The sequence below is a fragment of the Oratosquilla oratoria genome, chromosome 34 (assembly GCF_046742065.1).
Source record: "Oratosquilla oratoria isolate Oo_2021 chromosome 34, ASM4674206v1, whole genome shotgun sequence".
In the NCBI taxonomy this organism is placed as follows: Eukaryota; Metazoa; Arthropoda; class Malacostraca; order Stomatopoda; family Squillidae; genus Oratosquilla; species Oratosquilla oratoria.
In genome coordinates, this window is record NC_134810.1 from 47,013,156 (window position 1) to 47,025,876 (window position 12,721).

General features: G+C 41.6%; 1 protein-coding gene across 9 annotated transcripts in view; it reads right to left on the bottom strand.

Moving 5' to 3' along the window:
- LOC143018296 (uncharacterized) overlaps positions 1–2,282 on the bottom strand; it is a 78,775-nt gene extending 76,493 nt beyond the window's left edge. For 5 of the 9 annotated variants that reach the window (XM_076173636.1, XM_076173635.1, XM_076173634.1 and 2 more), the window contains exon 1: positions 2,081–2,281. In XM_076173636.1, coding sequence (XP_076029751.1) covers positions 2,081–2,119 — 39 coding nt within the window. In that variant the 5' untranslated portion in view covers positions 2,120–2,281. Of the gene's footprint in view, positions 1–2,080 lie in introns of all 9 variants that reach the window. The other 4 variants (XM_076173641.1, XM_076173640.1, XM_076173639.1 and 1 more) reach the window with 2 other exon arrangements.
- Positions 2,283–12,721: the final 10,439 nt, after the last annotated feature.

Sequence of the window (12,721 nt, forward strand, 5' to 3'; positions counted from 1 at the left end):
TAGTATCGCGAATTATTCTAATACCAAAATAAAGGCAGCGTGTTACGGTAGAGCTGAGAAATCGGAGGTTTTAAGTAGTTTTTTTTTTCTATCGGGTCGGATTATCGGATAACAACATCAACATCAACCCGCCATCTTATCAAACTTCACTCTATTAAGTTTCTTACTATTATGTTATTAGCGTAATAGACTTATAGTTGAATTATTTGAACTATTTTCTTTAAAATGTGTGATTTTCATGTAATTTAATCACAGAGAAGTTACGTTTTTATCCTCCGTAATATTACGGACCACAGCTACGATTCGTCCTGCCCGCTATCTATGATCACTGGTGGTATGGATCAAATTACACTATTAAGTTTGTTACTATTGTGTTATTAGTGTAATAGCTTGCATATAGTTGAATTATTCAAACTATTTTCTTTAAAATGTGTGATTTTCATGTAATTTGACGGTATTTGTAGCTGTGGTGGGTAATTTTGCAGAGGATAAAAACGTAATTCTATGATCAAGTTACATGGAAATCACACATCTTAAAGAAAATATCTCAAATAATGCAACCATATGCTAAATTTTTATATAAAATTGTGCCTGTCAGTAAAAACCGTCATTGTTTACGTTCGATCGGCGATTCGTCAGACCGCACGTTTCGGCCCGATTTCCGGGGACAAAATAGGCCCGATTTAATTCCATTCAAAATGCAATATCTCGAGAACAAGGACAGCTAGATGGATAATTCAAATTGCATTATACTCATAGCGACTTTTTGCATCCCATGAGAACTACTTCAGCTCAAATATCAGGAATTCCATTTTCATGTTGACCTAGCTAACTACTGGGATAGACTCAAGCACCTCAAACTCTATGCACTCCAAAGGCACGGAGAATGGTACCTGATCATTTACACATGGAAAATGGTAGAGGGTCATGTTCCCAATACTGGAGTGACACTCTGCCAAAAGAGGACGAGAGGGTGATCTTGCTATGTTGAAGGAATAGCCAGCAGCACAAGGAGCACCATATCACTCCAAGCAAACTCTGGTAAATTTTTGGAAATGCACACCTACGTGACATAGCATTAGATAATTAAGTATTAATTTTATGAATTATAATACATCCACATAATATATATTTTTCTTGGCAGACATCAATAACAGAAAAGGTTGCTAACAGTGATACACTTACATAGTTGCTGGGGCTGCTTGAGACACCATCTTAGCTTTGATAGAGATTTAGTAGTCAAACAAATTAAAGTATGATAAATTCATATATTCTAACCTAACCTGCATTTAGTAATGTGATACCTGTAATTCTATAGACCATCAGGGTTGCTGTTGTTGTCGTCAAGGATTTTAACATCCAGTTATAGTATCTTCTCCGATCAGACTGCGGGGTATACTAGAGTTGATTTGATTTGAGAAATGCATGAATCTCAGCTCTGTAACACTGTTTTAAAAATACCTATCATGCGAGGTACTGATAGAAGTACCAAAGACATATTCCAGATCCTAGGCTATGGTCTCAGCTTCATTAGTTAGTGTGTTTGCTTTTAGGCATTTACTTTTTAGCAGGACTGGACAGATAACATGGTGTCTCGATCCTATGATCATAGCAACTTCATTGGTAGTGTAATTGCTTTTTAGCAATATTTTTTGTTATTGATTTCTGCCACGAAAATCGTATGTTAACATTAAACACATCATAATGATAATCATACCTTCTAAAAATAATATTAATTTAATTTTGTAATGCTATATAGCGTAGGTGTGCACTTTTGAAAAAACACCCAAACTCCTTCACCCAAGCAGCCCCAAAGCATTTCAAGTCTCTCCAATTACCTGAAGAACACATCCTACACAGTGGAAGTATTCAAAAGACGGCTGGAGGCCTTCCTACAAGAAATTGATTTGATGACAACTCCCACACCAAACTATGGTAATACGTGACCCCAGTATAACAAGCTGATACATCGTATACTAATTCAATGACACAGCTAGGGAGGAACCAGCTGCAGTTCATATAGATAAGGAATATTAGCAAAGATCTTCATAAGGTAACAGTAAGGTAAGGTGTTACTTACGCAGCTGATCACTACATCTTCAACTGTCGTGTTATTCATATTATAATTAAATTAGTTCCTTTTCACGAATTTCTGGTATAACATCCAGATATTTCTAAGTCATGCGATATAAATGGGTTATTTTTCTTCTATAGAAATGCACTTCTCTCCATTGGTACCACTACAAACCAGTAACTGATTTTTAAACTGAGGGGAGGATAAACAGAAACAAAGTATTGCATTGTGGGTAATCTATGTGAACGGTAAACGGAAAATGAGTTCAATGTACAATATCTATGTAGCTCTAAAATAATATATCATAATTATAGTATTTTTCAAAAATATTATATGATAAAGCATATAGATTTTTATATACTAGAAAAAAAAAGAATAAATGTAGTCAGTTGGAAACCTTCAGCTACCGTGGTCCGTTGGGGATTTGATTACTTTTATGAGTGTAATGAATATTCACGAAAGCTACAAATTGTAATAGATAATTATCTTCACCAATGTACAAGCATAGTTTTAAGAAAAAGTGTTAAAGTTTCTATAGATAGATATATGCTATTTACTTTTGTAACACGCCAAATGACCAACTGAACATAAATTTAGACTGATTTTTATCTCAGTATACAATCATTTTACAAGGAATTCAAGCCAATAACCAGTACGAATGACATTATCGACAAATGTAAGGGATATAGACTGAGTCACAGATAACGATAAAGTAAAATACTAGGAATTACTCAAAAAAAGCCCAATAAGGGGTTTATTTCTATTGACGTCCCTCAATTCATAGAACGACCGCTCTTCCTTATATATATATATATATATATATATATATATATATATATATATATATATATATATATATATATATATATATATATATATATATATGTTGCATCGTTTGGCCGCATGTATATCTATTGCCACATTGAAATATTCTAATCTTCCCGGTGGTTTCAAGTTCAACTTCTCTGCCTACTTGGAAAAGGTAACACTGTACTTTCAAATAGTCATTCTTCAGTGACTTGTCATTTACCATTTAACATTCATACGAAATGTATTATAATCTATATATTTCAGTTGAAGCATACCTATGGCTGATACCAGTTACACACGAGTACATACATACAGAGTTACATACTAAAAAAGTACTGTGGGAGTGAAAGAACACACTTCAATATTTCTAGTTTTTCAAAATGGTACAATGTTGAAATACTTTTCACTGTTTTCAGCACCTCTTCGTGTGTACACATACATATACGAGTATATATACATATTTATATATTTGTATATATATATATATATATATATATATATATATATATATATATCTGTGTGTGTGTGTGTGTGTGTGTGTATGTGTATATATGTATATGTATATATATATATATATATATATATATATATATATATATAAATAAATACATACAAGAAAAGCGTCATACGTTCATACGTGAACAGGGCATTCACGCACTGCTCCACATGGCCTCTTTTACACCAAGAGCTTCAACGCTTGCAGCAAGTCCTGGTTAACAATGGATTCCCCAATAAGGACGTGCAAGAAGTCATCCGACGAAAAATGGAGAACTACCTAAATCATGACACCGTCCCTCCCAAGAAACGCCCCTCAATTATTCTCAATTACAGATCTTTCATGAGTACGGCTTACCGAACGGACGAAAGAATCCTCAGAGAAATTGTTGAACGCGGTGTACAACCATCCGACCCTGGAGAAAAGCTGGAGCTTCGGATTTATTATAAGAATTTCAAAACGTCAAACCTCATCCTGCGAAATAACCCGACCCGTAACCTCAATCAATTACGGTGGAGTAATGTCGTCTATGAATTCATCTGCCCGCACGAAGACTGTAAGCTTCGTCCTCTGTCTTATATAAGAATGACGACGACTTCAGAAGACTAACGTGCCATCTACAAGCTGGTGCCCCGAAGAAGCATTTTTTGCAAAAACATAACTCCTCCCTGACCAGATAGATCCTGGTGGAGAACTCAAAGATCATCGACTCCGCACACAATTTTCATCGTTTGAAGATACTGGAGGCCCTCCATATTCGAGAGAAGGCTCCTACCATAAATGTACAGGGAGGTACAACCTCCGTGGCTCTAGCTTCCCTGGGTGGACAAATGGCCATCCCAGCACCCCACAGAGCGCCACGGGCATAATCCCCTCATAAGATTTTTTATTTTTCATCACTGTTTTGTGTAAGCTTTCCCAATTCATCTGTTGTCATATATATATATACATGTATATATATATATGTATATATATATATATATATGTGTGTGTGTGTGTGTGTGTGTGTGTGTGTGTGTATATATATATATATATATATATACATGTATATATATATCTATGTATATATATACATATATATATGTATATATAATATATATATATATATATATATATATATATATATATATGTATGTATTAGAATATATAGGCAGTAAGTTCTCTTTTAAACAAGTTTGGTTAAAGACCAGCGCTAATTCAGTATCAAATGACTTCTTTGTAGTTTTCTCTATCTTCCGAATAGTCTTCTTATAATCAGAAGGGAGGTCAAACACGAGGATACCAAGATCCAGAGTATATTGTTAAGAAAATACTATACAAAATGTGAGTTTTGGTTGATTCATTCAACCATCTTCAGGAGAGAATAGGAGCTAATACAAAACTTTTGTAGTAAACATGGTACTAGGAGAGGCAACATATACTAGCGCTCCGTGGAAAGGTGACAGTAGCCACTTAGGGCGGCGCCGAATGGAGCTGCGAAGTAGGGTGGGTCTGTTGCTATTTGGTGGGATTATATCTACGGTGCTGGGAAGATGTCTGCTGATACTCTGTGGGATTATGTCCGCGGTGCTGAGAGGATGTCTGCTGAAACTCCGTGGGGTGGATCTGTTGTTGGGTCTGCGATGCTCGGAGGAAGTTTTTGAACGGTAGAGTTCTTATGCAGGTGGAGGGTACCAAGCGTGTCGGTCTGTATGTTGATGAGGGGTCTGTTGTGAAAAGTAGACTTTCTCAAAAATGTGTAGTTTTCTGTGATTGCTGCAGTGTCTAAGTATTTTCGTGTTATCCACCAAGCGTTGTCTTGTAAGGGTTTTGTTGTGAGTTTGATCCATATGTTTATGTATGCTGCTCTCACGAGCATGCATTGTAAGTCTCCTGCTGAGCGAATACTTTAGTTGACCGTTAGCACCGATTCATCTGACACTTTGCTGGGTGGGCCCTAACATGAGCCTCCAAGAACAATGTCGCCTCTAAAAGCAAATCTCGCCGGTGGCACCCATGTCGAACAAGTCTTGTACAAAAGATATGACAAAGTTCACCTCAGCCATACACAGTAGTACTAGGAGAATCCCTTCGGCTTGGATCATTGCTTTCGACGGAAATAGAGACGTGGTGGCGTGGCTAAAGAGAGCCGAGTTGGTGGCTGAATTGACTTATATCGGGAATGTAGCAAGCTTTATAGCGCTCAGTCTGGAAGGTAATGCATTAGCAATCTACCTCGAAATGAAGGAGGCCGACCAAAAGGACAAGGCGAAAATACATGCCAGGCTGAAAGAGCCTTTCGCGCAGAGTATGTTCGATGCATATGGTCAGTTATCCAAATTACGATGACCCGGCGAGCAAGTCAACGTATTTATTAACGAGGTGCGGAAGCTGGGAGGACTAGCTGGGTGGAAAGACACTGAGTTGGAGCAGGCAGTTAAGTTGGCATTTTTGCAGATAACGGACATCAAAACAGCAAACATGGAAACCTTAGTAGCACGCGCTAGAATTCTGACAAGTACGGGAAGAAGCAGGCACCTGGTTGCAACTACAGCTAAACGCCAAGCTGCAGCTACAGCTCTACGACCGTCGGAAGACAGAGAGAGAACCTCGGGGGTTCAGGGGTGACTCTAGTAAACAAGGGGAGGTGCCGTGGCGACTTTGCAAGGGACTGTGGAGAGATGTCAGGGCAGACACTATGTTATAAATGTAGTGAACAGGGGCACATTGCAAAACATTGCGACCAGAGAAACAGATGCGGGGAGACTGCTGCGCCGGCGGTCGACCCCATGGTGTAGAAAAGGCGTTCCCTGATATTTTGCCAATTGTGGAGATCTGAGTGGGAGGAAGACGAACAAGCGGACTGGTGGATACCGGCTGCTCGACCACGATTGTAACGACCGACTTAGTTGAAGGGTTTAGATGGGAAGGCATACGTTTAGTGACAGTCGATGTAAAGGAAGCGAGATGCGATGGTTCTCAGGAAGTCGAACTGGTGGTGGGGGGGCATCCCGTTACGACTGAGGGTACTTGTCCTCAGAGCGATTATGGACGGACTTGAAGTGGTGGTAGGGATGGATGCAATCAGACAGCTGGGCGAAGTTAAGTTTATTAATGGCTGTAGTATAGTGGTATAGTGTAGGACTAATACGAACTTGTGGCATAGTGTATATGTGGCTTCACAGATTACTCTGCTACGCATAGGGGGTTAGCGTAACGAGTGCCCTCTTTTCTGGATTACGTAACGTAAACAACGCGGGGTTAAGGATCCACGGAGTACTCGTCGCTAACGTTTATTGGCAATAGAAAACACGACTTTCTCATCTTCACACAACAGGTGCTGCCATTGAAACCATGGCAGCACACAGTAATTGGGAGGAAGAGTAGAAGTAGAAGATGAAAAAACTGTAAAACAATCCAGAGCGACGCTCGTTACTAACAGCTTTTATACAGAATTACAAATAATCTGAACATGAAATACGAGCAGCTTAAGGCTAAATTCATTATGACATACAAGAAACAATATACCAGATCTAAAACTAAATTCGGCTCAAAACTCACCGAGTAGGCCGCGAAGGGAGCGGGTATACAACTGAAGGCGTTTCAAACCACACTGGCTGGAGGCGTGACGTGACATCACACCACCGCAACCGGTTCTCACACACCTTCTTAAGTCTAATTCTTAAAGTGAACATTGTACAAATAATGAGATGCTATCTTGCAGCACAGCTTGCAGACAACTTACAACGATAGTATTCTTAAGCAGACGAAGCTTCTGCTCGCAGCATACTTAAATTAAACATTACGAAAAACAAACTTGAAAACCTCTTCCGAGGGGAAACGAGCCTTACGACAAAAAGATATGTAAACATGGGGATACACGGACATATAAAAAAGCCCCGTTACCTCTCGTAACGGCACACTCCCTTCCTAATTTTCTAGGGGGAAAAATTACCAAATCTATTGACCTAGCAACACAAGCTCAGAAATGGGTCTTACATATTCATGGGCTTTGTTGTTTACCACAACTCTTACTTGGACCTTCCTGACTAAATCATCCTTGCCAGGGAATACTTTGTTTACAATACCCAAGGGCCACTGTCCTTGGGGACACTCTTGATTTTTTACCAACACTACATCATCCACCTTTACATTTGGAGAGGAATTGACCCACTTGCTTCTGGGTTGCAAAGAGGAAAGATACTCTTTCTTCCATCTCTTCCAGAATTCCTCAGCAAGGTGATGGACATGCTTCCATTGAGATTTGTATACTGCCTTAATATCTATCTCTTCAGGAAGAGTTACAGGAATATCAGTTTTCTGAGTGAGAAGGATGGACGGAGACAAAATGAAAGGACTACTGGGGTCCGAGGAAACAGGAACTAAAGGTCTGGAATTCACGATCTTACATACTTCTGCAAAGAAGGTTACTAACGCCTCATGTGTTAATGCCTTGGGGTGATGGTTAGTCAGTATCACATTCATGATGTTGCGGACTATCCCCACCATACGCTCCCATGCTCCACCCATGTGAGAAGCATGAGGAGGGTTAAACAACCAAGTGCAACCTTGACTTGACAAGAAACTATTGACATCACCACCTTCATCGGTAATGGCAAGCAAGTTCAGTGCTTTGACAGCACCTACAAAGTTCGTGCCTCTGTCAGAACGCATCATCTTAACTGGGCCACGAATACAGATGAATCTCTTTAAGGCATTAATGAAGGAAGAAGTACTCAATTCTTCTACAGTCTCTATGTGGATAGCTCTGGAAACAAGACAGGTGAACAGAACGCCCCATCTTTTACTTTCGAGGAAGGAACTTCTAGTGCGCCGAGTTTTTATATGCCAGGGGCCAAAAAGGTCAACTCCTACATAGGAAAATGGCGGATTGGGAGTAAGTCTATCGACGGGTAAGTCTCCCATCTTCTGAACACACACCTTACCTCTTACCCTTTTACAGGTGACGCATTTGGAAATGACCTTAGAAATGGTACGTTTTCCTCCCAAAATCCAGAAACCACCTGTACGGACGGCTCCTTCTGTAATCACACTCTCCCTTGGTGGTGCACTGTCTCATGGTAGTGACGGATCAACAACAAGCCTAAGTGGGATTCCTTTGGAATAATAATAGGCCTTGCAAGCATACCCAGTATATCACCGCCTTGACTCAACCTGCCTCCTACACGAAGTAGGCCCTTCTGGTCTAAATAAGGAGACAGAGATGCAATGGGACTGGAAGGAGGTAAACAAACTTCACCTTGCAATTTAGTCATGGCAGACGAGAAATAATCCTTTTGGTATGTCTGAACAATGAAATCAGCTGCATCTTCTAGTTGATCGGGTGACTTATGTTTGTTGCACATATGCCAACCTGAACAACACTTGTTACCTTGTTTGAAAGAACGGGCTATATGCTTAAGGAGAGCTACCGCTCTTACAAGTCTCCTCCAACAGGAGAAATTAGAGAACCTCTGAGCTAATGACGCAATTGCAGGCTCTACATTGCTTTTGTTTGCACTAACAAGGGGTTCAGACTCAATTGTGTAGTCTGATACCTTTACTTCTTTATCTGTCTCAGGGCTTACAAGAGGAAAACTTCCACTGGTGGATACAACATCCTCAAATAAGCTTGAGGGACCTGACAACCAATCACTCTGATTTAGGTCGGTTATTTCAAGACCACGGGTAGCCAGGTCTGCTGGATTACAATCTGTAGGTACATAATGCCATTGGTTAGGTTCGGTGGACGACCTAATGTGGTCTACTCTGTTACTCACGTAGACATGAAATCTACGCCTTTCATTATGAATATAGCCCAAGACAATCATGCTGTCAGAATAGAAATGTCTTGCGTCTAAGGGTTTGTCCAAGCAATCCGAGATGGAATTGCTGAGATTAACTGCCATCACTGCAGCAAACAACTCTAACCTGGGAATAGTATGACCATGGTTGGGAGCTACTTTAGCTTGTCCCCTCACAAAACACACCTGGTAGCTTTTGGTATCACTGAAAACCTTAAGATATGATACAGCTCCTACTGCTACTCTGGAAGCATCTGAAAAGGTATGAAGCTCTATCCTGTGAGCTTGAGACAAAGAAATACTAGCAAACTGACGATTGATGCTTATGTCCTTGAGGTCCCTTAAGGACGTTAGCCATCTGGACCATTTGGTATGGATCTTAGCTGGTATGGGTTCATCCCAACCACACTTTAGATTGGTTATCTCTCTTAGGAGTAGTTTTCCCACTATTATTACTGGAGCTAAGAATCCCATGGGGTCAAACAGACTATTTACAACAGACAGTATCCCTCTTTTTGTCGAAGGCTTGTCTGAATCCATGAACTTATAGACGAAAACGTCTCTTTGGATGTCCCATAAGAGGCCCAGGCTAGACTGCATAGGCATAGAGTCAGAAGTTAGGTTCAGCTCCTGAAGGTTATCAGCCAGCTCACTGGTGGCAAACTTTCCCAGCACTTCCTTACTGTTGGAAGTGATCTTGTGCAAGCGCAGGCGTCCTCCTTCTTGGAGTGCTGACTTAGAGTCTTGGATTAACTTGTAAGCAGTCTCCGCATCTGGCAGAGATGCTAACCCATCATCCACGTAGAAATTGTTCTCTATGAAATAGCGAACTTCAGGAGAGGCATTTTCTACAGACTTACGCAAGCCATAGGTGGCAATGGCGGGAGATGGCGTGTTCCCAAAAACGTGAACAGTCATCCTATACTCAATCAACCTTTCATCAGGGTCATTATTCTTGTACCAGAAGAATCTGAGATAATCTCTTTGCTCAGTCTTCACTTTGAAATTGTAGAACATCTGTTCTACATCAGCTGCCACTGCTACAGCTTCCTGACGGAAACGTAGAAGAATCCCGAGAATACTGTTTGTCATATCAGGACCTGACATCAGCATATCATTTAGGGAGAACTCTCTGGATTTGGCAGAAGAGTCGAACACAACCCTGATCTTGTCAGGTTTCTTAGGGTGGTACACCCCAAACAATGGAAGATACCAGCACTTCTGATCAGACTTCAATGGTGGTGCAACCTCAGCATGCCCACGATCTAACATCTTTTGCATGAAGGCCATCATATGCTGACGTTTTTTCAGGCTTTGTGCTGAGGCTACGATGGAGAGACAGTGTGCGGTGCCACACAAAGTCTCTATTATTACTGGTGGCTACAACATTGGGACGGAAAGGCAGTGGCGCGACCCAATGACCACTTTGATCCTTGCGGAACTCTGAGTTCATAACATCCAAGAACTTCCTGTCTTCAATCGACAGGGCAGCCTTGTCATCATCTTTGGTTACCTTGAACAAATCATCCTTTAGTTCAGAAACATGAATCTGGTTACCACATGGTGCGACTATAGAGGGACGTCTATCATGTACGAAGGATGTTTTGAAACTGCTAATGACAGGAGGCCTACAAGTGCCATGGAGACACACTTCCCCAATGATTGCCCAACCCAGACTGGTCTGTTGAGCTAGAGGGGCATTGACAGGTCCAATTCTCTGGTCAAAAATGTAATGAGCTGAAGGCACATCTCGACCAATGATGAGTAGAATCTCAGCTTCAGGAACCAGAGGTGGAATACATTCGGCCAGGTCGGACAGATGGGGATAACCACGAGCTATGGCGGGGGTGGGTATCTCTTCTCTTACATTGGGAATGCTGTCGCATTCCACTAACTGAGGGATATGTACCTCTTGTGAGTTATGCCAAGACACGATGGTGTAATTTTTTGTGGTGCGCCCAGAAGCGCCCGTTACACCTGCACAGGTAGCTAGACGATATGAAACCCGTTTGCTCAGCTTGTCAAACAAATCGAAAAACTCAGACCTTGCTAAAGAGCAATTGCACTGATCGTCTAGGATGGCATAACACCACACTCCGAGCTCTGGCTTACTTTCAGGATAGACCTTTACCAAGAAGGTCTTGGCGCAGGACTTACTCATGGAGGTGGGGTTACTGCATATCAAGGTACATTTGGAATTGACCGCAGCATCCTCTCCCCCCTGAGTCTTTACTATGGGGGTAAGAACATTTGGAAGCGGCACTTGGTTGACTACAGGGGGGCGAGGTGTTTTATCTTGAGCAACCTCCCTTCCATGCTGTGTAACCGCTTGAGTCGAACTCCTCTTCGACCTGGGTTCATCGTGATGTAAGGCAGTCACATGAGTATGGGCCTTACAGAGTTTGCAGAAGGTTCTCTCCTTGCAGCTGGAAGGAGGATGATTACCTTTGCAACATTTGTTGCACACTCCTTTATCGTTTAAGAAAACCTTCCTCTCACTCACAGACATGGCGCGAAAGGCCCTGCAGAAATCCAAATGGTGTACGTAGGCATCATGGTAGACGCAAAAATCTCCCCTTTCTGCCTTTCTTTGCTCGGTAGGACTAGCGGCGCCAACAGACCTGTCAGCGCCCGTGGTCGACTTACTGCCACTGGACAACATGGTGTCAGTCTTCTTCACACGCACTTGAGGAAACTTAGAGGGAGGTGGCTTCTCTGGTTTCACAAAACCATCGGCTCCAAGGCTTTGATAAGAGAAACATGGATCATTCTCGACCCTTGCCATCTCCTTCACAAACTCAATGAAGAAGGAGAAAGGTGGGTACGGCACGCCGTGAGCAGTCTTGTAGTTCATGGCTCTGCCAGTCCACGCTTTCTGTATACAGGGTGGAAGTTTTGCGACAATGGGATTGATGCCTGACGAGGCGTCATAATATGCAAACAGTGTACTGTATACAGGGTTAGCCTTCAAGGCTTCTATCTGGTACAGAATGTCACACAGGTCGTATAACCTTAAGGTGTCTCTAGGTGAAATCCTAGAGAAGTTGGCAAGCTTCTTTTTAATTGAAGTCTCAATGATCGAAGGGGCAGCAAACCTGTCATCCAAGCGCTCCCAAATTCTACTGCACGCCAGGATTGGATTCTTGGCATTTGAGTTTCTAGTTGTACGGGCCCATTCTTTAGACTCAGGACCTAGGTACTTAACTAACAGGTCTATTTCCTCCTTACATGAGGTGCCTAACTCTTGCACGACTTCCTTGAAACTCTCCTTCCAAACAGCATAGTCTTCCGCAGTATCATCAAACGTAGACAGCCTGCTAAGAAGTAAATCCTTCCGCAAGAAGAACTTGCTCAAATCAGCAGAATTGGAGGTTGTCCCCAATCTAGGAGATGCACTCCGGGGAGGTTTTACTACAGGTGGTGACGCATAAGAAACATGGTTAGCAACAGGTTGCTGCGCAGGTTGCACAGACCTCACCTTTACCTTTTCGATACGAGGTTCAAAACTGAATGGAACATTGTTAGCAGGCTGTGAGTTAACTCTGAAATCAGAACAGG